The following is a 24158-nucleotide window of genomic DNA, read 5'->3' as shown; positions in this document are numbered from 1 at the left end:
TAGAAATTTTTTCAATTTAAGTTGTTTCAAAATTAATCTAAATTAATTTACAACTCAAATTTAATTTTCTATAAATATATATTGCATTTCGAAAAATGAACTACTTTCGAAAATGCTTTAAAATAAAATAAAAATAAATCCTGGAAAATTACTCTAATTTTATGTTGGCCCAAAATTAATAAAAAATTAATTTTCAACAAAAAATATAATTTTCCTATTTAATTAAATATCTAAGAAAAATTTCAAATATTTAAGTATCATGATTAAGAATCAACTTAAATATTAATTTTCTATTTAGTTAAATACACTAGAAAAATACTTCAAGCAAAACAGATAATATCTATCTAGACTTTCATTAACTAATTAATTCAATTTCTAATTATAATATATTTTAGTTCATTTATTTTAATTAATCATTAAATGAAAAAATCATTGATTTAAGTTGGTCCGAAAATAGTTTTCAACTTTAATCTATTTTTCAAATAAAATTTAAAATTTCTGCATCAAAGTGATGCAATTTTGAAATTTTGGGAAATGATTAATAAAATAAAATAAAATAAAATATATTTTGAAAATTATTCAGCTTTAAGTTATTCTGAAATAAGATTTCAAACTTAAGATAATTTTCAACTTTAATTAAATAACATGAAAATAACAATATTTAAGTATCATGATGAAAATCAACTTAGATATTGAAATTTCAATTTAATTTATTGTATTAAATTCAAGAAATAAATAATTAAGTATAGAGGAAATTTAATTATTAATTCTAGTTTAATACTAGGAAAATATACTAAACTTAGATTGTACCAAAATTAATTATGAAACAATTAATTTCACAATCAATGATATTTTCCTATTTAATATTAGAAATAATAACTAGTACTAGAAATAACTATCTAGAATATATATATCATTAACTAAGTGTTTTTCTAAAATTAACTTTAAAATATTAAAATAAAAAATAAATTTCATATATTTTAAAAGTTAATTATGTTGCTAATTCAATTTTAATTAGGTTAGACTAATATAATTAACCTAATACAATTATTTAAATAAGGCAAATGGACCTTCACAATTGGGGTAGTTCATGTGAGGGGGAGCTGGGTTCAGTATATCGTACCCACTTCTATTGGGCCCCAACTCTCACACAAGGCCCAAAAGAGAGGAATTTAACCTTTAAATAAATAATTGTTATTCATTGCATAAGCCCAAATCTAATTGGGCCTAAATAAATTTACTTATGTCAAAATTTATTTTAGCAACCTAGTCTATTTACTTAGTAAAAACTTAAATGGGCTTCCTATATGCATCTAAGCCCAAATATAAACATATAGGCTTACACAGGTCAAATGATTTGGATGTGCCCTATCATGTTACTAGGTTTACATAGATGAAAGAAGTACAAAATTTACCTGTTACAAATTATTCATAAGATCTATTGACAATTGGACTATGATTAAAATCAGATCATTGGATCTGTCAACAAGTTAATCATAGCAATTTAGATCAGATAAATAATAGGTTTGTAAATTTTTTTTTGAATAAACAATATAAAATTAAACAAACATTGTCCATGTAACAAATGTGAAATAAGATATTAATATAATTAAATTATTATTCTTAAACTAACCAAATAAAGGAAACTAATTTTAAAATATCTAGGTTTATTTGAATCAAATTAAATATCTAATAAGATCAATGATTTGAAAGGAAAGAATCTTCAATATCACTTTCAGATCTTATAATTTAATAAAATAAACCAATTTTAAAATAGATTTGGTTAGATAATTATTATTTTAGGAATAAAATAATAAATGAATAATAATTACAATAATTATATGTCAAAATATCTCAAATTGAGCAATATTCAAATCTCTACAAAAATATCTATGTTATTTAAATATTCAAGATATGATTTATAAATTTCTAATAAGGAAAAAAAATGATATATATAGAAAAAATATCATTTTTAAACTTATAGTTTATAAATAATTAAATATTTAACAAAATAACAAATTTTTGAATTTGAAAAACATTATCGTAAGTGTATCTATAAAAATATCTATGTTAATTTCAAATTTATTAATTATTTAATTTGTCATATAAGATAATTTTAATATAATATTTTAAATAAAAAGACAAAGTTATCTTTTAATTTTTTTTTTTTTGAATGAAAAGGATGCTTTTATTTAAACTTTAATATCATCCAGTACAATTCTTAGCAAATTAGAAGGAGAGGTATCCTTAACAAAAAAACGATCTGACAAATAACAAGAATTACGCGCAAGGAAATGCGCTGCCTTATTAGCAGAACGCTTAACAAAATAAAAAACTAACATGAGACATCTGTGAAAGCAGGTGTTGACAATCTTGAACCAACATACCAAATGTAGAAGGCAAAGCAATACTGGTATAGATGGCTTGAACCGCCAGTAGGCAGTCGGTCTCAAGCACAATTCTGCCCCATGATTTATCCTTGATCCAACTGAGAGCCTCCTTGATGCCAATCAATTCAACAAGCTCAGGAGAAGATGTCCCACTCTTATTAAAAGAACCAGCTTCAATGATCTCTCCATGACAGTCTCGAGCAATGAAACCAAAGCCAAAAGAATGCATTGCCTCAAAGATAGCCCCATCCACATTAACCTTTACCATATTCCCTTCCGGTTTCGTCCAGTGCTCTATCTCCTTCCCAATCTCAAATGAGATAAAGGAGGCTCCAATTTAGATTGTTGAGCACACTGCCATTGGTAAAGATGAGTTCTTGCAGAAAGAATTACCTCAACTGTTGTAGTAGATTTTTGATTCCATAGCAAATTGTTTCTTGCATTCCAAATGGCCCAGGCAACCATAAGAGCTTCCTCAAGTTGTTCGCCTGAGTTACTACTCATTAAATCTTGGAACCAATTATAGAAGTAATGCTGAGAGAAAGAAGTGATGTTGAGAGAAGATCTAATCCAGCAAGACTTAGCAAAGTTACAACTCACCAAAACATGCATTGTAGACTCTTCGACCATGTTGCAGAAACTACATAAGCTGTTAACATAGACATGTTTGGTGTTAAGTTCGACCTTAGTAGCAAGTATACCAGACATAGCTCTGCACCCGAAGTGAAGGACCTTCGGTTGCACTCTCAGTTTCCAAATTTTTTTCCATAAACCCGAATCCACACCAGCAGGAATTGACTGGTTTCTTAGCCACATATATGCACTTTTAACAGAGTAAAAACCAGTTTTTTCTTTACTCCAAGACTAGCAGTCCTCGTGGACAGTTAAAGGCAATGGAATACTCAAAATTAATCTTTGATCTCTCTCATTAAACAGGTCCTTAATGATGTCCATATCCCATTGTTTATCATTGATACACATTAATGAAGACACCAACTGATTTTAAGTGCAGGGTGATCCGATTGAACAAAAGGACAATCTTCATGAGGCAGCCACGGAACATCTAGAATAGGAGTTTGCAAGCCACTAGCAATACTCTTTCTTACCCCTGCCAACATCAGATTTTTAGTCTCAAACAAGCTTCTCCACACATAGCTTGGGTTGTTTCCCAAAGGGGCAGCCAAGAAGGAACTTTTAGGAAAATATCTTGCTTTAAACACCCTTGTTACTAATGCAGATTCATTCACCAGCAACCTCCATGATTGCTTTCCCAATAATGCAATATTATACTGTCTAAGATCTTTAAAACCAAGACCCCCACTATTCTTATGATTGCATAATTTATTCCAGCTCAACCAAGACACCCCACGGCTTTGCTTTTGTGATTGCCACCAGTACTTGCTCATAACAATCTCAATGGCTTTACAAGTCTTCATAGGCAAAAGAAAAACAGACATTGCATGATTCGGAATAGCTTAAGCCACTATTTTAAGAAGAAGTTCTTTACCTGCCTTTGATAAGAACCGTCCTTCCCAGCTAAGAATACGCTTACACACTTTGTCCTTCATGAAACCAGATACCGCATTCTTATTCCTTCCAATGGTGCAAGGAAGACCCAAGTACAGGCTGTTCTCCCCTGCTTCCTGAATACCCATCTTTTGACAAATTAAAGTACGCATACCAGGCTGTGTATTACAGCTGAAGAAGACAGAGGATTTCGAAAATTTTATCTTCTGTCCAGAGGCAATCTCAAAGTCATGAAGAAGAGTCAATATCTTGTCGGAGTCATCATCATTAGCACGACAAAATACATAACTATCATCCGCAAAAAGCATGTGAGAAATGACTGGAGCCCCATTAGCCACTCAAATGCCTCTTATCTGATGCGAGACTTCCTAATGCTTAATTAGTGAAGAAAAAGCCTCTGCACAAATTAAAAACAAATATGAAGAGAGCGGATCGCCTTGACGTATTCCTCTAGTTGGCACAATTGGACCAATATGCCTACTGTTGGTATTATATTTATCCAGGATCTTAGATCTATTTGCAAGTATGTTGATTTAACAACCTAATATTAAACTTCTAAAACGATGAACTAAACACGTAAAAGTTAAGAATAACTTACAGTGATTGCAGCGGAATTAATGTCTCCTTCCACTTAGATCTCTAACCCTTGATTCCTGTCTGTAGCAAAGTATAATCAAGATCTGAGCCCGAAAGTTCTTCAGTTGGATGTGATCCTTCACAGTCTTCCAAACTATAATGAGATCCTGAATGATGTGTGTGGGCACTTCTCTCTCACTAGGGATTTCGAAATTTCTCTCTTGTTTTTCTCTCTTGATTTCGTGTGACACACTTTGCAAAGCAAAGCTTTCTCAAGCAAGCACAAGCACACCAAGAGAAGAGAGGGGGGCGGCTATAAATAGGAAAAGGGAAGATCACAACTTTCTAAATATACAGTTTCCTCTTTTACTGTGTAATTGAATAACTGCCTTATTTAGTGTGATTCACAACTTTCCTATTTAGGCTAGGCTTTGATTAGAAATTAAATGACAAATTAAATTGAAAATAATAATTGGGAAAAATGCAATGATGTGGCCGGCCATGGTGTGTATGGGCCTCACATGGATTTTGCAGTTTCCTCAATTTTATTTCTATTTCTCCAAAAATGCCATTTTTCAAATTCTAATCATTTAAATGCCAAAACTAATTATTTAATAACTAAAATAGATTATTAAATAATATTACCATTTAAAATTAATTATTAATTCAGACATGCAAAGTCTCATAATTAATAAATAAACCTAGAAACCCTCTTATTTACAATTTCATCCCTAAACTGTGAGAATTCACAAATTAGACATAGTCTAACTCTTAGAATTATAATTGATTAATCATAAATCAATTATAGAGTCTTACAAACAGTATAGTCTCAACTAGAATGGGGACCATGGATCTATATTCTGAGCTTCCAATAAGTTGAACCGATTTACCAAGTAAATCCCTAACTTATTAATTCCTCGTTGAATCCACTCTTAGAACTTGGAATTGCACTCTCAGACTTATATAGAGCATATCATATGTTTCACGATATCAATATGCTATCTCACTTAACCATTGTTATAATCTTAATGTGATTTAGAGATCCTCTATATAGATGATTTACATCGAGACGGGACCAATTTACCGTTTACACCCCTCAATGTATTTTGCCCATTTGAACACTTAGTTACCTGTAAATGATGTTTTAGTGATCTAATATATAGTCACTGAAACAAGAGCTCATCCATTTACTTCTATTTAACTAAGCTCACAAGGAATCATCACTTTACTTCTATACACTAGTAGAAGCTATAGATTTCCATATTTATGTTTAGCACTCCCATTCAGTTATGCTATCATGTTCCCAAAATATATGTATTATCCTGACTCAAAAGTAGGCTTTAACTAATAAATCAAAGAACAAGAATAGCACTCCTAAGATTGAGCCTAAGCATATCAGGATTTAGATTCTCTTAATCTAAGATCAACTTCTGACATTGACTTGGAAAGATACAACGGTAAGTTTACAATATCTTTAACCAAGTTCAATATCGGTCCAGTCCAATGCATACTCCATGCATTCGAAACCAGTATACTTTGCCAATGTTCTGGAAAGAACATAACACTTACTCCAAGTGTAAGTATACTTCATCGTTGATTATCACATCAGTGTAAATCCAAAACACTGATGAACAGGGACCAAATCTTTTGAATCATATAATCACAATCACATTCCACTGTATTGACGATACTGTAATTGTGAATAACTATATGTTCTGGATTTAACTGATTTTGTGCATATATCAAGTATATGTATTAAACCATAAACATGTAACATACATGTAATCATAATTCACTTCTAAATTGATAACTAATCAGATTGTAATGAGTTTTATTTAGGGCATAAAACCCAACACCTACCACTATGAGTAACAGTATATTCCACGGACGAAATACAAGACATCACAAGAAAAATCCACTTTGCATCAAATCCCATTTTCTGAAGGACAGCTTCAAGAAAGTGCCACTCAACTCTATCATATGCCTTGCTAAAGTCAAGTTTCAAGGCCATATATCCTTCTTTTCCCAATCTTTTCCGTTTAAGATAATGCATTACCTCATACGAAATCATGATATTATCCGTCATAAAACGTCCCGGGACAAAAGCACTTTGTGTTTCGGAGATCAATTGTGGTAAAACAACTTTCAAACGATTCGCCAAGACCTTCGAGATAACCTTATAAAGAACATTCCATAAGGATATCGGTCTTAAGTCTCCCATGTTGCTAGGATTTTTCTTCTTTGGAACTAGAACGATATTAGTTCTATTCAGCCCGTGAGGTGTAGACCCATCAGTGAAAAATTGACGAACTAAGGCAACTATATCATTCTTCACAATATGCCAACATTTTTGAAAGAATTCTGGCGTCATGCCATCGGGTCCAGGTGACTTCTCGGGCTGCATTTGAAAGAGTGCCTTCTTCACTTCCTCCTCCGTGACAATTGACAATAAATCATGGTTTTGTTGAATCGAAACCGAGGGACCAATATGAGCAATAACCGTAGCGAAATTCCCAGGTGAGGCGCAATATAATTCTGCAAAATAATCCTTAATAATATCACTCAAACCTGTATCCCAGTCGCACCATGTTCCAGTTGCATTTTGGAGTTTAGTAATGGAGTTGTTCCTCCTCCGAGTAGTTGCTGCAGCATGGAAGTAACGACTATTTTGGTCGCCATCACGAAGCCAGAGTTGCTTTGATCTTTGTCGCCAAAAGACTTCTCGTTGAGCATAGACTTCAAATAATTGTTTTTCGGCTTCCTTGAAACCAGATAAAGAAGCATCATCCCTGCCCCTCTTGAAATGAGCAGCCTTTTTCTTCCAAAAATTAATTCTTTTTTTGAAGGTCCCAGTGAATTCCTTTGCCCCATTCTTCAAGATTAGTTGCACACGAGGCCACTTTACCCATAACATCCATATGACCACTAGCTCTCCAACTATCTTCAACAATTTGGATACATAAAGGTTCCCTTAACCAAGAGTTTTCAAACCTGAATTGTTTTTTGACAGGAATGAATTTATTGACAGTAGGCTCTAGCAAAATTGGGCAGTGATCCAAACTACTAAGCTCAAGATTAATGAGTCTAGCCGAATGGAAAACAGATAACCAACTTTGAGACACAAGGGCTCGATCAAGACGAACTTCAATCCAATTCAACGATCCTCTTCCTTTCTCCCAAGTGAAAGGATAACCCGAGAGATTAAAATCACATAATTTACTATCCACCAAGGCTTGATTAAATCCCTCCAACAACCATTCCGGATATGGCACACCTCCTTTCTTGTCTTCTTGTGATAATACATTATTTAGATCCCCTATTACACACCAAGGGAGATTATTATCTGCAGATAGAGTCCTCAAAAGATTCGAAGTACGTATCCTCATGCTCCTATTTGGTTCCCCATAGCACCCAGTTAGCCTCCAAATGACTCCATCAGAATTAGTAATTTTGACATCAATATAATCATGACCATACCCAAGTAGATTAATCTCATCCTTATTCTTCCAAAGCATAGCAATCCCACCACTCCTTCCTTGGACGTCACAAGAGAACGCACCTTCAAACTGTAATTGAACTCGAACTTTCTCAATGTTGTCTTTTCGACTCAAAGTTTCACAAAGAAATACAAAGTTGGGCTTCTTTTGGACTACAAGGTCCTTAAGGAATTGTAAGGTCTGTGGGTTCCCAAGCCCACGGCAATTCCAACTAAGGACACTCATAATCCTTGGTGGGCCTGAGAACCAGGACCCACCATAAACCCATTTTTTGAATCCTAGTCAATTGCATTATAATTTTCCACCTCATCTTCTTCCATTACTTCCTTGCCTGCCACCTCAGTTCTTCTACGCTTTGTATCAATAATCAATAAAGCTTTTTGCTGAATGTTGACTTTGTCCAATACATTCTTCTCTCTCATAACATTAACACCTTGTTGACTAATGCCCTCATTAACACAATCCATTCCTCCATGATTTTCGCCATCTTGAGAATCAATTATCTTTCCACGATCAACTCCTTTCACAATTAAAGTGTCAATCCCTCTATCACCGTTGCTCTCAAATGTCAATCCCTGACTTTTAGTGATCAGATTAGCATCAGCATTCAATGATTCATCTCTGGCTGTTGCACCTTCATCGGAGAACTGGGCATCCGCAGTTGTCCCTGTTAGAAGCCACCGTGCTCCTATCAACTTGTTTTTCCGTGGTGGTTGGGCCTTCATCCACAAACCATAAGGTTTTTCTATCAATTCCAACGGGGTATCATAGAGCCTAGAACAAAGCCTCTCCGAATGGCCAATGATGCCACATATGAAACAGAACGTGGGAAGAAATTCATACTTAAAATTCGTCCACAGCCACTGTCCATCTGTTCTCTTTAATTTCATTCTCCTTTTTAGAGGTTTCTCCACATTGATCGTGGTTCTAACCCGCAAGTAATCCCTCCAAATGCCATTAAAATTTTTAGGATCCGATTTGACGTACGTACCGATGTAATTACCAACATTCCGAACCACCATATCAGACATAAAGCCAGGACGAAGGTTGTGTAACTGAACCCAGATGTCCAGCCGATTCAGCTTCATGGTGAAAGGATCATCACCTTTCTTCACTCGTTCAAACACTAATTGGAACTTGTTAAAAGTCCATGGACTACCCTCTATCACCCTCTGTATATCATTCTCATGATACAACTGAAACAAGTACAAATTAGTCTGTAGTTCTTTCACAAACATACCTTTTCCAGGTTGCCAAAGAGAAGCCATTGTATGCTGCATCGACAGAAAATCAATGACCCTACTTGTTAAAAACTTTCCAACCAAGCACCACCTTTCATCAATCGGTTGCCCAACATCAGCAGCAATGTCACACAACAGAGTTCCTTCCTCTTCCTCCTCTAACTGGATCTTCGAATAATGATCCTCAAGATCATTAGCCATAGAACTGCTTGAAGCCATAGGACAAAATAATCAAACACAAACTTTTGGAAATTATTTTACCAGGATCTTAGATCTACTCACAAGTATGTTGATTAACACCCTAAATATGAACTTTCTAAAACGATGAAATAAACACATATAAAGTTTAGGAAACCTTACATTGGGTGCAGCGGAATAATATGAATCCTTTCGTTCAGATATCTAGCCCTTGATTCATTTCTGTAGCAGAGCATTATCAATATCTGAACCTGAATCTCTTTCTCTGAATCTTTGATGCTGAAACCTCCTTCTTGCTGAAAGTCTTTCTTTACGATCTTCCGCACTATGATTGAGGTATCACTTGCTGTGTGTGGGCACTACTCATACACTAAGGATTTCGAAATCTCAATGAGGAAGAGAGAGAGAGTGGGTTCGGCCAAAGATAGGGAGAGAGAAGGCTCAGTTTTTTCTGAATGAAAAAGTAGAAAATTTTAAGTGTAATTTTTCTAAAGCCTTCACTATCTATTTATAGCATTCCACTAGGGTTAGGTTTGTATTATTTGGCATTAAAATAATGAAAATATCAGAGGGAAAAACCCTACAAAAGTGGCCGGCCCTACATAGTGGATTTGGGCCTCACTTTTTGCAATTTTGAAGTTTTATCTTTTCTGCATCTGATTTTCTCAAAAACGCCAATTTTCTAATTCAACCATTTAAATGCCAATTCTAACTATTTAATAACTATAAATAATTATTAAATAATATTGTCATTTATCATATTTATTAATTGAACCATACAAAGTATCATAATTAACAAATATGCCCCTATAAACTCTTTCTTTACAATTTCGCCCTTACTTAGTGAAAAATTCACAAATAGACATAGTCTAATTTGAGAATTATAATTGATTAATCAAAACCAATTATAAGAGTCTTACAAGCAATATTATCTCAACTAGTGCGGGGACCATGGGTCTATATAACCGAGCTTCCAATAAGTAGATCAAGAATTTTTTACTAAAATTCACTAACTTATTAATTCTTCGTTGAATCCACGCATAGAACTTAGAATTACACTCTCAGTTATATAGAATGCTCTATATGTTCCACCATATAGACACATCATTAGTTATCCATTGTTATAATCCTAATTTGATCAATGATCCTCTATATGAATGATCTACACTGTAAAGGGATTAGATTACCGTAACACCCTACAATGTATTTTATCCTTAAAACACTTGACCCCGTATAAATGATATTTCAGCTTATGTGAAATGAGTACTCCACCATTTATGTTCGTTTGGTCAAGCTCGAAGGAGATCATCCTTTGCTTACTATTCGCCAGATAGAAGCTATAGATTCCATGTTTATGCTAGCGCTCCCACTCAATTGCACTACCGTGTTCCCAAAATGTACGTATCACCCTGACCTAAAAGTAGGCTTAACTAACAAATCAAAGAACACGAATAGCCTCCTGAGATTGAGCCTAATCATAACAGGATTAAGAACATTTGATCTAGGATCAACTAGGCGATATTGACTTGAATAGATATTACGGTAAGTTTAATAAATCTAAGTCAAAGTTCAATATCGATCCCTTCCGATGCATACTCCATGCATCCAACCCGAGCTTTACTTTAACCAATGCTCTGGAAAGAACATAGCATTTCTCCAAATGCAAGTAAACTCTTGTTGTAGATTATCATATCAGTAAAACCCTATGTCTGATAAATCTAGGAAACTTTATTCACATAGTCATGTTTACTTTCCAATGTGTTGACGGCACAATAAACAGGATCAAGTATGTGAAAAGGGTTTCAGATGAATTTATACATTATGTACATATAATCATGAAATAAATCATGTGAACCATGCAACATTAAATGTTATTTCTGATCTATATTAATAAGTAAATCTGATTATATTGAAATGAGTTTTATTTAGGGCATAAAACCCAACACAAACAACCAACAGAGTAAGACTTTCGAACAACGACAAACATACACTTTTACCACTCACTCATGTCAAAAGACAAGACAACTAAGTTATCTTTTAATTTAAAATATCTTAAATATCAAAATATCTAATCTTATAATTAAATAATAAATAAATATTAAAGAAGTTAACAAATTTTTAAATCTGACCATAATAGGAAATATTTAAAAATTGGAAATATTCCAAAAAAGGAAATATTTAAAATTGGAAAAATTCCAAATTGAAAATATTTAAAATTAGAAATATTTCAATTTAGAAATATTTAAAAATGGAAAAATGAATTTTGGTAAACAATCCCATGAAAAAATTGGATTTTTGGGGAAAAAACCCAAAAATTCGCAATTTGTAGGGGCTACCAGGATAGGCTGCATGCATCAGCCATGATTTCTAATCTTCCAAAATTCATATCTTTCTCAATTTTTATCGGAATCGAGTTCCGTAAAAAACAAAATTGCTTAATTTTTCACAAGGAATCCAAATAAAATATTTTAAAAAATAGAAAAAATATTTTTCATGAAAAAATTTTGTACAACACAAACTTTCATCATATAAACATATAAACCAACATGAAACCATCCAAATCAACACAAAAACATATAACACATTGTTTTAATTCATATTACATGAAAGTAAATCCTTACCATGGCTCTGGTGCCAGTTGTTGGAAATGATTTTGCCAGGATCTAGATTTACTAACAAGTATGTTAGATTAACACCCTAATATGAATTCTAAAACAATGAAAATAAACACATATAAAGTTTAGAAAACCTTACAGTAGCAGAACATCACCAAGATCTGAACCTGGATCTTCTTTTCTCCTTCTTTGATGTAGATTTTCCATAGTCTTACATACTATGATTGAGGTACCACTTGATGTGTTTGGGCACTACTCATCACTCAAAGGAATTTCGAATTTTCTCTCTATTTTTCTCTCTTGAATTCGTGTGTTCTATCATGCAAGAGAAGAGAGCAAGGGCTGCTATATATAGGGAAAAGGGAGAGCACAATTTTCCAAATAAGCAGTTTCCTCTTTTACTGTTCAATTGATTAACTGCCTTATTTAGTGTGATCCACCACTTTCCTATTATTGCTAGGCTTTGATTTGCAATTACATGGCAATTAAAATTGAAAATAATAATTGGGAAATAAGCAAAGAGGTGGCCGGCCATGGTGTGTGATGGGCCTCACTTGGATTTGCAGTTTCCTCAATTTTATTTCTATTTCTCCAAAAATGCCATTTTTCCAATTCTAACCATTTAAATGCCAAAACTAATTATTTAATAACTAAAATAGATTATTAAATAATATTTTCATTTAAAATAATTATTAATTAGACATACAAAGTCTCTTAATTAATAATTAAACCTAGAAACCCTTTTATTTACGATTTCATCCTTACTTAGTGAGAATTCATAAAGTAGACATAGTCTAACTTTTAGAATTATAATTGATTAATTAAAATCAATTAACTGAGTCTTACAAGCAGTGTGGTCTCAACTAGTATGGGGACCATGGGTCTATATCACCGAGCTTCCAATAAGTTGAACCGAATTTACCAAGTAAATTCCCTAACTTATTAATTCCTCATTGAATCCACACTTAGAACTTGGAATTGCAGTCTCAGTCATATAGAACGCTCTATATGTTCCACGATATAGACACGTCATTAGTTATTCATTGTTATAACCCTAATGTGATCAATGATCCTCTATATAGATGATTTACATTGAAAAGGCACTACTATTACCGCTACACCTTCAATGTATTTTATCCTTAAAACACTTAACCCTGTATAAATGATATTTCAGCTAAGTGAAATGAGATCTCGACCATTTATCTTCGTTTGGTTAAGCTCAATGGAAATCATCCTTTACTTTCTATTTGCCAAATAGAAGCTATAGATTCCATATTTATGTTAGTGCTCCCACTCAATTGGATTACCGTGTTCCCAAAATGTACGTATCACCCTGACCCAAAAGTAGGCTTAACTAACAAATCAAAGAACACGAGTAACACTCTTGAGATTGAACCTAACCATATAAGGATTAAGATCATTTGATCTAGGATCAACAGGTGATATTGAATTGAATAGATATTACGGTAAATTTTAATATATCTAATCAAAGTTCAATATCGGTCCCTTCCGATGTATACTCCATACATCCGATACTGGTAAACTTTGCCAATGTCCTGGAAAGGACATAACACTTTTCCAAGGTGTAAGAATACCTATCGCTGATTATACCATGTCAGTCTAAATCCAGTGTTTAGACAAATCAGGGAATAAACTTTTGAACATATAATAAAGATTATATTCCACTGTGCTGACACCACTATAATCTTTAACAAACTCATATGTTCTGGACTTAAAAAGAATTCATACATTATATACATATAATAATGAAATAAATCATGTGAACCATGCAACATAAAATGTTATTTCTGATCTTTATTAATAAGTAAATCTGATTATATTGAAATGAGTTTTATTTAGGGCACAAAACCCAACAGTAACACCCTACAATGTATTTTATCCTTAAAACACTTAACCCTGTATAAATGATATTTCAACTAAGTGAAATGAGTACTCCACCATTTATTTTCTTTTGGTTAAGCTTGAAGGAAATCATCCTTTACTTTCTATTCGCCAGATAGAAGCTATAGATTCCTTATTTATGTTAGCGCTCCCACTCAATTGCACTACCGTGTTCCGAAAATGTATGTATCACCCTGACCCAAAAGTAGGCTTAGCTAACAAATCAAAGAACACGAACAAAACTCTTGAGATTGAACCTAATCATATCAGGATTAAGATCATTTGATCTAGGATCAACTAAGTGATATTGAATTGAATAGATATTACGGCAAGTTTAATAAATCTATGTCAAAATCAATATCAGTCCATTCCAATGCATACTCCATGCATCCAACCGAAGCTTTACTTTAACCAATGCTCTGGAAAGAACATAGCATTTCACCAAATGCAAGTAAACTCTGTTGTAGATTATCATATCAGTAAAACCCTAGTGTTCTGATAAATCTAGGAATCTTTAATCACATAGTCATGTTTACTTTCCACTGTGTTGACAACACAATAAACATGATCAAGTATGTGAAAAGGGTTTGAATGAATTTATAAATCAAATAGATAAACAATTGATAAGATGAACCAAAACATACACAAATGAATGAAAAATACTTCTGTTATTTTATTGATATTGAATAATCTGGATTACATTGAAACAGAGTTTTATTTAGGGCATAAAACCCAACAAACTCCCACTTGCACTAATATAAAACTAATCAAGTACATCTCAATTAATCCTAAATTCTAACGGTGCTTTTCAAATGCAGTCACTGACAAGACTTTGGTGAATGGATCAGCTAAGTTGTCTTGTGTGTCCACTTTTTCCACCAGTACATCCCCTCTTGCCACATATTCTCTGATAATATGATATTTCCTTTCTATATGTTTTCTTCTCTTGTGGCTCCGAGGTTCCTTACTGTTGGCCATTGCTCCATTGTTATCACAAAGTAGGACTAGAAGCTTTTCCATTCCAGGCACTACACCAAGACCGGTGAAGAATTTTCTCAGCCAGACAACCTCTTTAGCAGCTTCTGTTGCAGCTATGTATTCTGCCTCCATGGTAGAATCTGAAATTGCGGTCTGTTTCGCACTTCTCCAAACCACTGCTCCACCCCCAAGAGTAAACACCATCCCAGATGTAGATTTCCTGTCTTCAAGACATGCCTAGAAATCTGAGTCTGTATAGCCTATGGGATTTAGAGCACCACCCTTGTAGACTAAAACGTAATCTCTTGTACTCTTCAAGTATTTCAGAATATACTTAACATCATTCCATTGTTCCTGTCCTGGATTTGATTGATACCTACTCATGATTCCAACTCCATAGCAGATGTCAGGTCTAGTGCATAACATTGCATACATTAGACTTCCAACTGTAGAAGCATAAGGAATTTTTGCCATGTCTTCTATCTCTTGAGGATCAGTAGGACACTGTTCCTTAGATAGACGGATACCATATCTAGAAGGCATATTTGCCCCGTTGGTGTTGGTCATGGAGAATCTCTCTAAAACTTTGTCAATGTAAGTTGTTTGAGAGAGAGCAAGGGATCTGTTCTTCCGATTTCTAATAATCTGAATACCGAGAACATAGGCAGCCTCACCCAAATCTTTCATATCGAATTGACTGTCTAGCCATTCCTTGACGTGAGCCATTTTCTTGATATTGTTGCCAATGATCAAAATATCGTCAACATAAAGAACCAGGAATACTACTACTTGGTCTTCCTTGAGTTGGTAAACACAAGGTTCATCTTCATTCTGATGAAAGCCGTAGGTTTTAATGATTTCATCAAACCTTTTATTCCATGAGCGAGAAGCTTGCTTAAGTCCATAAATAGACCTATTTAATTTGCAAACTTTATTTTCTTGCCCTGGAAGAACATAGCCTTCTGGTTGCTCCATTTAGATGGTTTCTTCAAGAAGCCCATTAAGGAAGGCTGTTTTGACATCCATTTGCCAGATTTCATAATCGAAAGCGGCTGCGAAGGAGAGAAGAATTCAGATGGATTTGAGCATGGCGACAGGACTAAAAGTTTCCTCATACTCTACACCTTCTCTTTGGGTATAACCCTTGGCGACCAGTCTAGAGCTTTAAAAGTTTCGACTTCGCCTCCAGCGCCTCTTTTCTTCTTGTAGACCCATTTGCATCCGATTGGACGATAGTCATCGGGTGGATCTACATATTCCCAGACTTTGTTCTTTTTCATGGAATCCATTTCTGAATCCATGCCGGCTGACCATCGCTTCCGTTGCGGACTTGCCATTGCCTGTTTATAGGTTAATGGGTCGTCATCAATACCGTCACCAACGACCATATTGATTTCACCATCCAAGCCATAACGAGACGGTTTTGTAGAAACCCTCCCACTACGACGAGGAGCGGTGATCTTCTGAACAGGAGCTTTGGTAGTAGTTTTCTCAGTTGCTACGACTGAGGGAGTGGGATTATCCTCTTCTTGAGTGGAAGAGGATGGAACATTTGAAGGAACTATATCTGTAAGCATTTCCTCTAATACAACTTTACTTTTCGGTTTGTTGTCTTTAATATAGTTATCTTTAAGAAAAGTAGCATTTGTAGAAACAAACACTTTGTTATCCTTGTGACTATAAAATAGTCCACCCCTAGTCTCTTTAGAATTTCCGACAAACATGCAAACTTCAGTTCGCGATTCCAGTTTGCCTTCTTTCTTTCTCAAGACGTGAGCAGGGCACCCCCAAATCCTATAATGGCGTAAACTAGGTGTACGACCATTCCATAGTTCGACGGGTGTCTTAGGGACTGCTTTAGATGGAACAACATTTAAAATGTCGTTTGCCATTTGAATAGCATATCCCCAGAAGGACGTAGACAGAGTTGAATAACTCAGCATGGACCTAACCATTTCCAAGAGAGTGCGATTTCTTCTTTCTGCAACTCCATTTTGCTGTGGAGTGCTTGGGGCAGTGTATTGGGATTCAATTCCAAGTTCAATTAAATGATCTTTGAACTGCATATCCATATATTCTCCACCCCTATCAGTTCGCAAGATCTTTAATGTTTTACCTAATTGGTTTTGAGCCAAAGCATGAAATTCCTGAAACGTTTCAAACGTTTCAGATTTCTTTTGCATTAGGTAAATAAAACTGTATCTAGAGAAATCGTCAATGAAAGTGACGAAATACTCATAACCACCTCGGGCTTTTACATTCAAAAGTCCGCAAACATCTGAATGCACTAACCCTAGGGGTTGTTTGGCACGCTCTCCCTTTGCAGAAAAAGAACGTTTGGTCATTTTTCCTTTTAGGGATGACTCGCATACTGCAGTTCACCTAAGAAGACATTTTTTAATGGACCGTCCTTGGTTAGCCTATTGAGTCTATCAAAACCTATATGACCTAAACGTAAATGCCATAGATAAGTTTGATTATCATTATCAATCTCTTTTCTCTTAAGGCTTCTAAGTTTAGCTACATTGAAAAGCTCAGTATTTAGTGATATTTGCGTATCAGGTCTTAGAACATAAAGCCCTTGTTCCATGTTAGCAACACATATATGAAATCCATTACGAGAAATTGAACAATTTGAACTCGAAAAATTCAATATATAAAATTGTGTTTGTAAACATGAAACACTAATCAAGTTTCTACTAAAGTTTGGAATATATAAAATATTTTGTAAAAGTAAAAATCTTTTTGTATGAAACTTGATACGGGTCGTTCCTCTAGCTTTAACTGATACTAACTCGCCATTTCTAACTTTTAGCTTTAACTTATCTGGGTGAAGATTCTCCCAAGTTTCAAGCAGCTGCAATGAAGAACATACATGGTTAGTAGATCTAGAATCAACAATCCAAGTGGATTTGTCATTCTCTAAAACACATGATTCAAAGACAAAAGCATCACCTTCGTTTGAATTGTTTAGAAGCCTGGGACATTGTTCTTCTTTATGTCCCTTTCCATTACAATTCGCACATAGAACATGATGTCTGATAATTGTTTTTGAAGAAGCAGCTTTGTTAGAGCCTTCATGCTTAATCTTCTTCCTCTGATTAAAGTTTGCAATACTAGGAGGTCCCATTGCAATCAAATTTCGCTCATGGGCTCGCAACTCAGCTTCGAGTTTGTCCATGTCGGAGGAGTGAGGATTGTTCATCATGTAAGATAGAACAAAACCATTATACTCCGGAGGAAGACTATTAAGAATGAGTCGTACCCATTGTTCCTTTGATAATTCAATTCCAAGTAGATTTGCCTTTTGGAACTTCAGATTCATCAACAACAGGTGCGAGTTAATGCAACCACCAGGATGCATTTTCACACTATTGAGTTCTTTTGCTAAGATATTAACTAGGAGTGGATCGGGGTGAGGGTTATTCATATTGGCACTACAATATATATCAATAAACAGAAGTAAGGTTTTGGTTCTATAAATTCATACACAAGTTCAGAAAATAACAAATAATCACATATGTTATAAAAATACTAAATCTAACATAGTTTATTTTCCAAGGTTTCCAACAAACTGATACAGTGTCCCGTTTAGGCGAGAGTCAAAGCATCATCCATTGAATAGAGTTGTCAATTTATCTAAAATGATAAACATTCTAGCAACCTTTTATTCGATCAAGATTGGAATTCAGCGTTGTCCCGTTTAGGCGAGAGTCAAGGAAATTCTATCTTATGAGCTTCCACCATTGTTTCATACTCTTGTAAGTCTTATACAGTCGCCACCATTAGGGTGATCAAAACTAATATAAAAAACTTACAAGAACACTTATCTTTCGAGATTAAACGGTGCTAACTTGCTAATGAACGTTCCTCCATTAGGGAGGATTACTCACTAAAACAATAGCTATGTAAAACCAACAATGGAGATCGAATGTCTCTTGATTAAAGCTCATTATTTAAAATATGTATTTTATTTAATCATTTATATTCCATATTTTAATAATGAAACATTACAAATTAAAGTTGGTTTAGTTTAAATTTTTTTTATATAATATATATATAAAAAATATCCAACTTTAATTAAATTTCAAAATGGAATAAAATTGAAAAATACCTTATTTAAGTTGTTTAGAAAAATCTAAAATATCCAACTTAAATATTCTTCAATCAATGACTTAATTAAATATTAACAATTAAGTTTGTACCACTTAATTTAGAAGATATTCCATTTTAAGTTTTTCCATATTTAAAAGTATCAACTTAAAAAATATCCAAAGAATCTTAATAACCAATTCCTAAAATTCCTCAACTTACTTTATAATAGGAAATTCAAAAGATATTCAAATGTAAGTTGATTTGTTAGAAATAACAATTTTTAAACTTAAATAAGAATATTTAATGAAATTATGAAATTAAGCTTCAGAAAAAATCTAGTTGGTTATAATTATATATTTAATTAAACACAAGAAAAATACATATAGTTTTCTAGAATTTTATTCATCAAACTATGTTTTTCTTAAATTAATTTCAAGGAAAAAATGAAATTAATTATGTTGCTAAACTATTTTATTAGGTCAAACTAATTTAATTGACCTAGCACAGTTATCCAAATCAGGCAAATGGGTCTTCACAATTGGGGTTGTTCATGTGAGGGGGGGTTGGGTTCAGTATGTTGTACCCACTTCTATGGCTCCCAACTCTCACACAAGGCCCAAAAGAGAGGAATTTAAACTTAAAATGAACAACTGTTATTAATTGAATAAGCCCATTAACTAAATGAGCCTAAATAAAATATATCAAGTTATGACATTTTATTTAGCAACAACAATCTATATGTATCTATAACAGAAATTAAACATATAGGCTCACACAGGCACACAGATTTGGATGGATCCTATCATGTTACTAGGCCATACACAGATGAAAGAAGAATGTAAAAATTACCCGTTACAAATTATTTACTTGACCTATTGACAATTGAACCATGGGTTAAAATCAGATCATTGGATCTGTCAACAAGTTAACAAGGGCAATTTAGATCAAGCAATAATAGGTTTTAGAAAACTTACAAACAATCTAAAACACATACTCCTGCAACAAGTTAGATCTGGATAGTTGGATGTAGGATTTATTTAATTTAAAATATTGATTTCGAAAAAAAATTAAAAATTTCGGATTTTAAAAAAAATATTTAAAATTAAACCTAGAATTTTAAAAAATTAGGTTTCAAGTAACCTAAATATCATTTCAAAAAAAAAAAATTGCTAACTTGCCTTTTAAATTTCATGTTATAAAAAAAATTAAATATCCAATAAAAAAAGATAAATACATACCCTTTTCTTATTTTATAATTTAATTTAAGTAAAAATAACAAAATTTAAAAGTTAACAAAAATATCTTATTTTCATTTTTAAAATTTCATGATTATGGTATCTTATTTAAATCTAAATAAGGTCAAATTATTTAAAAATGTAATATTTTATAAAAATAATATCTGACTTTAGAGTTAAAAATAAGATAAAATAATCAAATTTTAAAGAAAATAAGAAAAGAGGTAAGCAAAAATTGATTTTTACCTATTTTCAAAATCAAATTTCACTAATATCTAAAATTAATTTTGAAAAATCAAATTAATTTATTTCTAATAATTAGATTTGAAAATTGAAAAACAAAAATCAAAATACAAAACTACACAAAAAGTCGGAAGTTAATTCCATGAAATAGCATGAAAAATCAAAGAAAACGAAAAATAAGGCAGGTGGAACGGACAGTATGCGTGCGTGGAAGGGGGAACATTGCCGAGAGAACTCGGCGCAGGGGTCCCCATGCATGATTTTCGCGCGCGTAGAAGGGTGTTCACCACCCCGATCTTTTCCGATTTTCAAAAATTCATAACTAATTCAAATTAAATCGAAATCGAGTTCTGTAAAAAAGTAAATTGCTTAATTTTTTCCGTACTATCCAACAAAAATAATTCCAGAGATAGAAAAACAACTATTTTTCCCAAAATTCACAAACATAAATCAAACATCAATATGACACACCAAGCAACATGATACCATCCAAATCACAAACAAATCATTTTAAGTCTAAATTTCTTGCAAGCAAATCATTTAACATGGCTCTGATACCAGTTGTTAAAATTATTTTACCAGGATCTTAGATCTACTCACAAGTATGTTGATTAACAACCTAAATATGAACTTCTAAAACGAAATGAATTAAATACATATAAAGTATGAGAAACCTTACATTGAGTGCAGCGGAATAATATGTCTCCTCCCACTCAGATCTCTAACCCTTGATTCCTTTCTGTCGAAGAGTATAATCAAGATCTGAGCCCGAATGTCCATTTTTGTTGACTCTGAATTCTACACAGCCTTCCTCACTATGATTGAGGTATTACTTGATGTGTGTGGGCACTACTCCATCACTTAGAGGGATTTCGAAAACAGAGAAGAAAGAGAGAGAGAGAGTGGCGGCTTCAGGAGTGTTTGTGTGAAAGAAAATAATGCAGTAATGTGTGTTTGAAACCTGAAGCCTTTACCTTCTATTTATAGAATACCACATAGGGTTAAGGTTGAATTACTTGACATTAAAAAATTGAAAAATAAATGATAAAAGGGAAGCAAAGTGGTCAGCCATAGCAATATGGAGACAAGCCTCTCACTTTAGCAACTTTCCTATTTTATCATTCATAGTTTCCCATTTTCTCAAAGATTGCCAATTCTTTCATTCAACCACATAAATGTCAAATCTAATTATTTATTAATTATAATTAATTATCAAATAATATATTGTCATTTATTTTATTTATTAATAAAACTAATCAAAGTTTCCCAATTAATAAATATACCCTTTAAACTCTCTATTTACTGTTTTACCTTTAATAAGTGATAAATTCACAAATAGACATAGTCTAATTTGAGAATTATAATTGATTAATTAAAACTAATTAAATGAGTCTTACAAGTAATATTGTCTCAACTAGTGTGGGGACCATGGGTCTATATATCTGAGCTTCCAATAAGCAGATCAAGAATTTACATCTTAAATTTACTAACTCATTAATTCTTCGTTGAATCCACACATAGAACTTAGAATTGCACTCTCAGTTATATAGAACGCTCTATATGTTCCACCATATAGACACGTCATTAATTATCCATTGTTATAATCCTAATTTGATCAATGATCCTCTATATGGATGATTTACACTGTAAAGGGATTTAATTACTGTAACACCCTACAATGTATTTTATCCTTAAAACACTTAACACTGTATAAATGATATTTCAACTAAGTGAAATGAGTACTCCACCATTTATTTTCGTTTGGTTAAGCGAAGGAAATCATCCTTTACTTTCTATTCGCCAGATAGAAGCTATAGATTCCATATTTATGTTAGCGCTCCCACTTAATTGCACTACCGTGTTCCCAAAATGTACGTATCACCCTGACTCAAAAGTAGGCTTAACTAACAAATCAAAGAACACGAATAACACTCTTGAGATTGAACCTAATCATATCAGGATTAAGATCATTTGATCTAGGATCAACTAAGTGATATTGAATTGAATAGATATTACGGCAAGTTTAATAAATCTATGTCAAAATCAATATCGATCCATTCCAATGCATACTCCATGCATCCAACCCAAGCTTTACTTTAACCAATGCTCTGGAAAGAACATAGCATTTCATCAAATGCAAGTAAACTCTCTGTTGTAGATTATCATATCATAGTGTTTTGATAAATCTACGAATCTTTAATCACATAGTCATGTTTACTTTCCACTGTGTTGACAACACAATAAACATGATCAACTATGTGAAAAGGGTTTTAATGAATTTATAAATCAAATAGATAAACAATTGATAAGATGAACCAAAACATACACAAATGAATGAAAAATACTTCTGTTGTTTTATTGATATTGAATAATCTGGATTACATTGAAACAGAGTTTTATTTAGGGCATAAAACCCAACACTAACCTCATCTAATCATTCTCTTATATTGCTTGATCCTCTTTCTATTCCTATTATCCCAGGCCAGAGAAGGTTTAGATTTGAAAATTTCTGGCTACGCGAGCCAATGTGTTTACAAGTTATTAAAGACAGTTGGGTGGAGCCTTCTATGACTGGTATTCAAGATAAATTCAGTTTTGCGGTACTAACTTATACGAGTTGAATAAATACTATCGTGGAAACTTTACGGAGCAAATCAAATTCTGGCGTAATGAAGCCAAGAAGTTCAAAAAGGGTCGAGATACTACATCAGTTCAGAAGTTTAAAGAGGCTAAAACTAATTTGTTTGAGGAGCTGAATCGAAAGGAGATATTTGGTGCCAACGTTCAAAAAAACCGTGACTTTAAGAAGGTCAAAATAGTAATTCTGTCACGCTAAAGCGACTACTTACTGACGTTCTAATACTATTAATGAGCCGCAAAGGGGAAACGATAGCTGGGTTAATGGGGATGCATGACTTTCAGAGGTAGGTTGTTGATTATTTTAATAATTTGTTTACTAGTTCATCTAGTGATTCTTCTCTTGTGATTAACGGGATTGCGCCATCTATCACTACTTCCATAATGATTCTTTATTACTGCCTATTATTGAGCAAGAAGTTAAGGATGCTCTCTTTCAGATAGGCATGTTAAAAAAATTCATTTAGTTGGAGCGAGTCGGAGCTCTGATCTGACGGATCACTTCTCATCTGAAATATTCAGATATACTTATTGGATCTCAGATCAGATCCGCTCCGCTGCCCCGCTCGATTTTTTTTGGATGCTTTTTCTGGATAGAAACTGAAATTAACACTTTTCAAGTGTGTCACAAACTCACATCCAATGATAATATATAACTTATATATTTTTATTTTTTTATACATACATATTATTGGTAAGAAATAATAATTAAGTGAATGATTCTTTTCATGTAAGTTGGGTATACAAGGCTCAGTATTATCCTCGAGGTACTTTTCTCACAGCTGAACTTGGAAATAACCCAAGCTTTATTTGGGAAGGCATCTTTGAGACTCAGCACTTAATTAAGACTAGTGCGAGATGTAATATTGACCCTAGATCTTTTGTTAATGTTTTGAAGGACCCTTGGCTCCCGGACAAGAATAATCCTTTTGTTACTTCTCATTTGGTTGGGCTTGATGGTTGTACAGTTGATAGGTTGATGATTGTGGGAAGTAGAAGTTGGGATGTTGAGGTTATAGCCGAT

The 24158-nt window shown here is 33.3% G+C and overlaps 2 protein-coding genes across 2 annotated transcripts; both read right to left on the bottom strand.

The window, feature by feature from the left end:
* Positions 1 to 2684: 2684 nt before the first annotated feature.
* LOC133036768 (uncharacterized) lies at positions 2685 to 3206 on the bottom strand. The gene has a single exon (XM_061113500.1). The coding sequence runs from the start codon at positions 3204 to 3206 to the stop codon at positions 2685 to 2687; it is 522 nt and encodes a 173-aa protein (XP_060969483.1).
* Positions 3207 to 3370: 164 nt separating this feature from the next.
* LOC133036767 (uncharacterized mitochondrial protein AtMg00310-like) lies at positions 3371 to 3847 on the bottom strand. The gene has a single exon (XM_061113499.1). The coding sequence runs from the start codon at positions 3845 to 3847 to the stop codon at positions 3371 to 3373; it is 477 nt and encodes a 158-aa protein (XP_060969482.1).
* Between the last annotated feature and the right edge of the window lie 20311 nt (positions 3848 to 24158).

The sequence above is a fragment of the Cannabis sativa genome, chromosome 4 (genome assembly GCF_029168945.1).
Source record: "Cannabis sativa cultivar Pink pepper isolate KNU-18-1 chromosome 4, ASM2916894v1, whole genome shotgun sequence".
NCBI classification, from domain to species: Eukaryota; Viridiplantae; Streptophyta; class Magnoliopsida; order Rosales; family Cannabaceae; genus Cannabis; species Cannabis sativa.
Note: the sequence above shows the minus strand (reverse complement) of the source record. Positions and strands in the feature narration are given on the sequence as shown.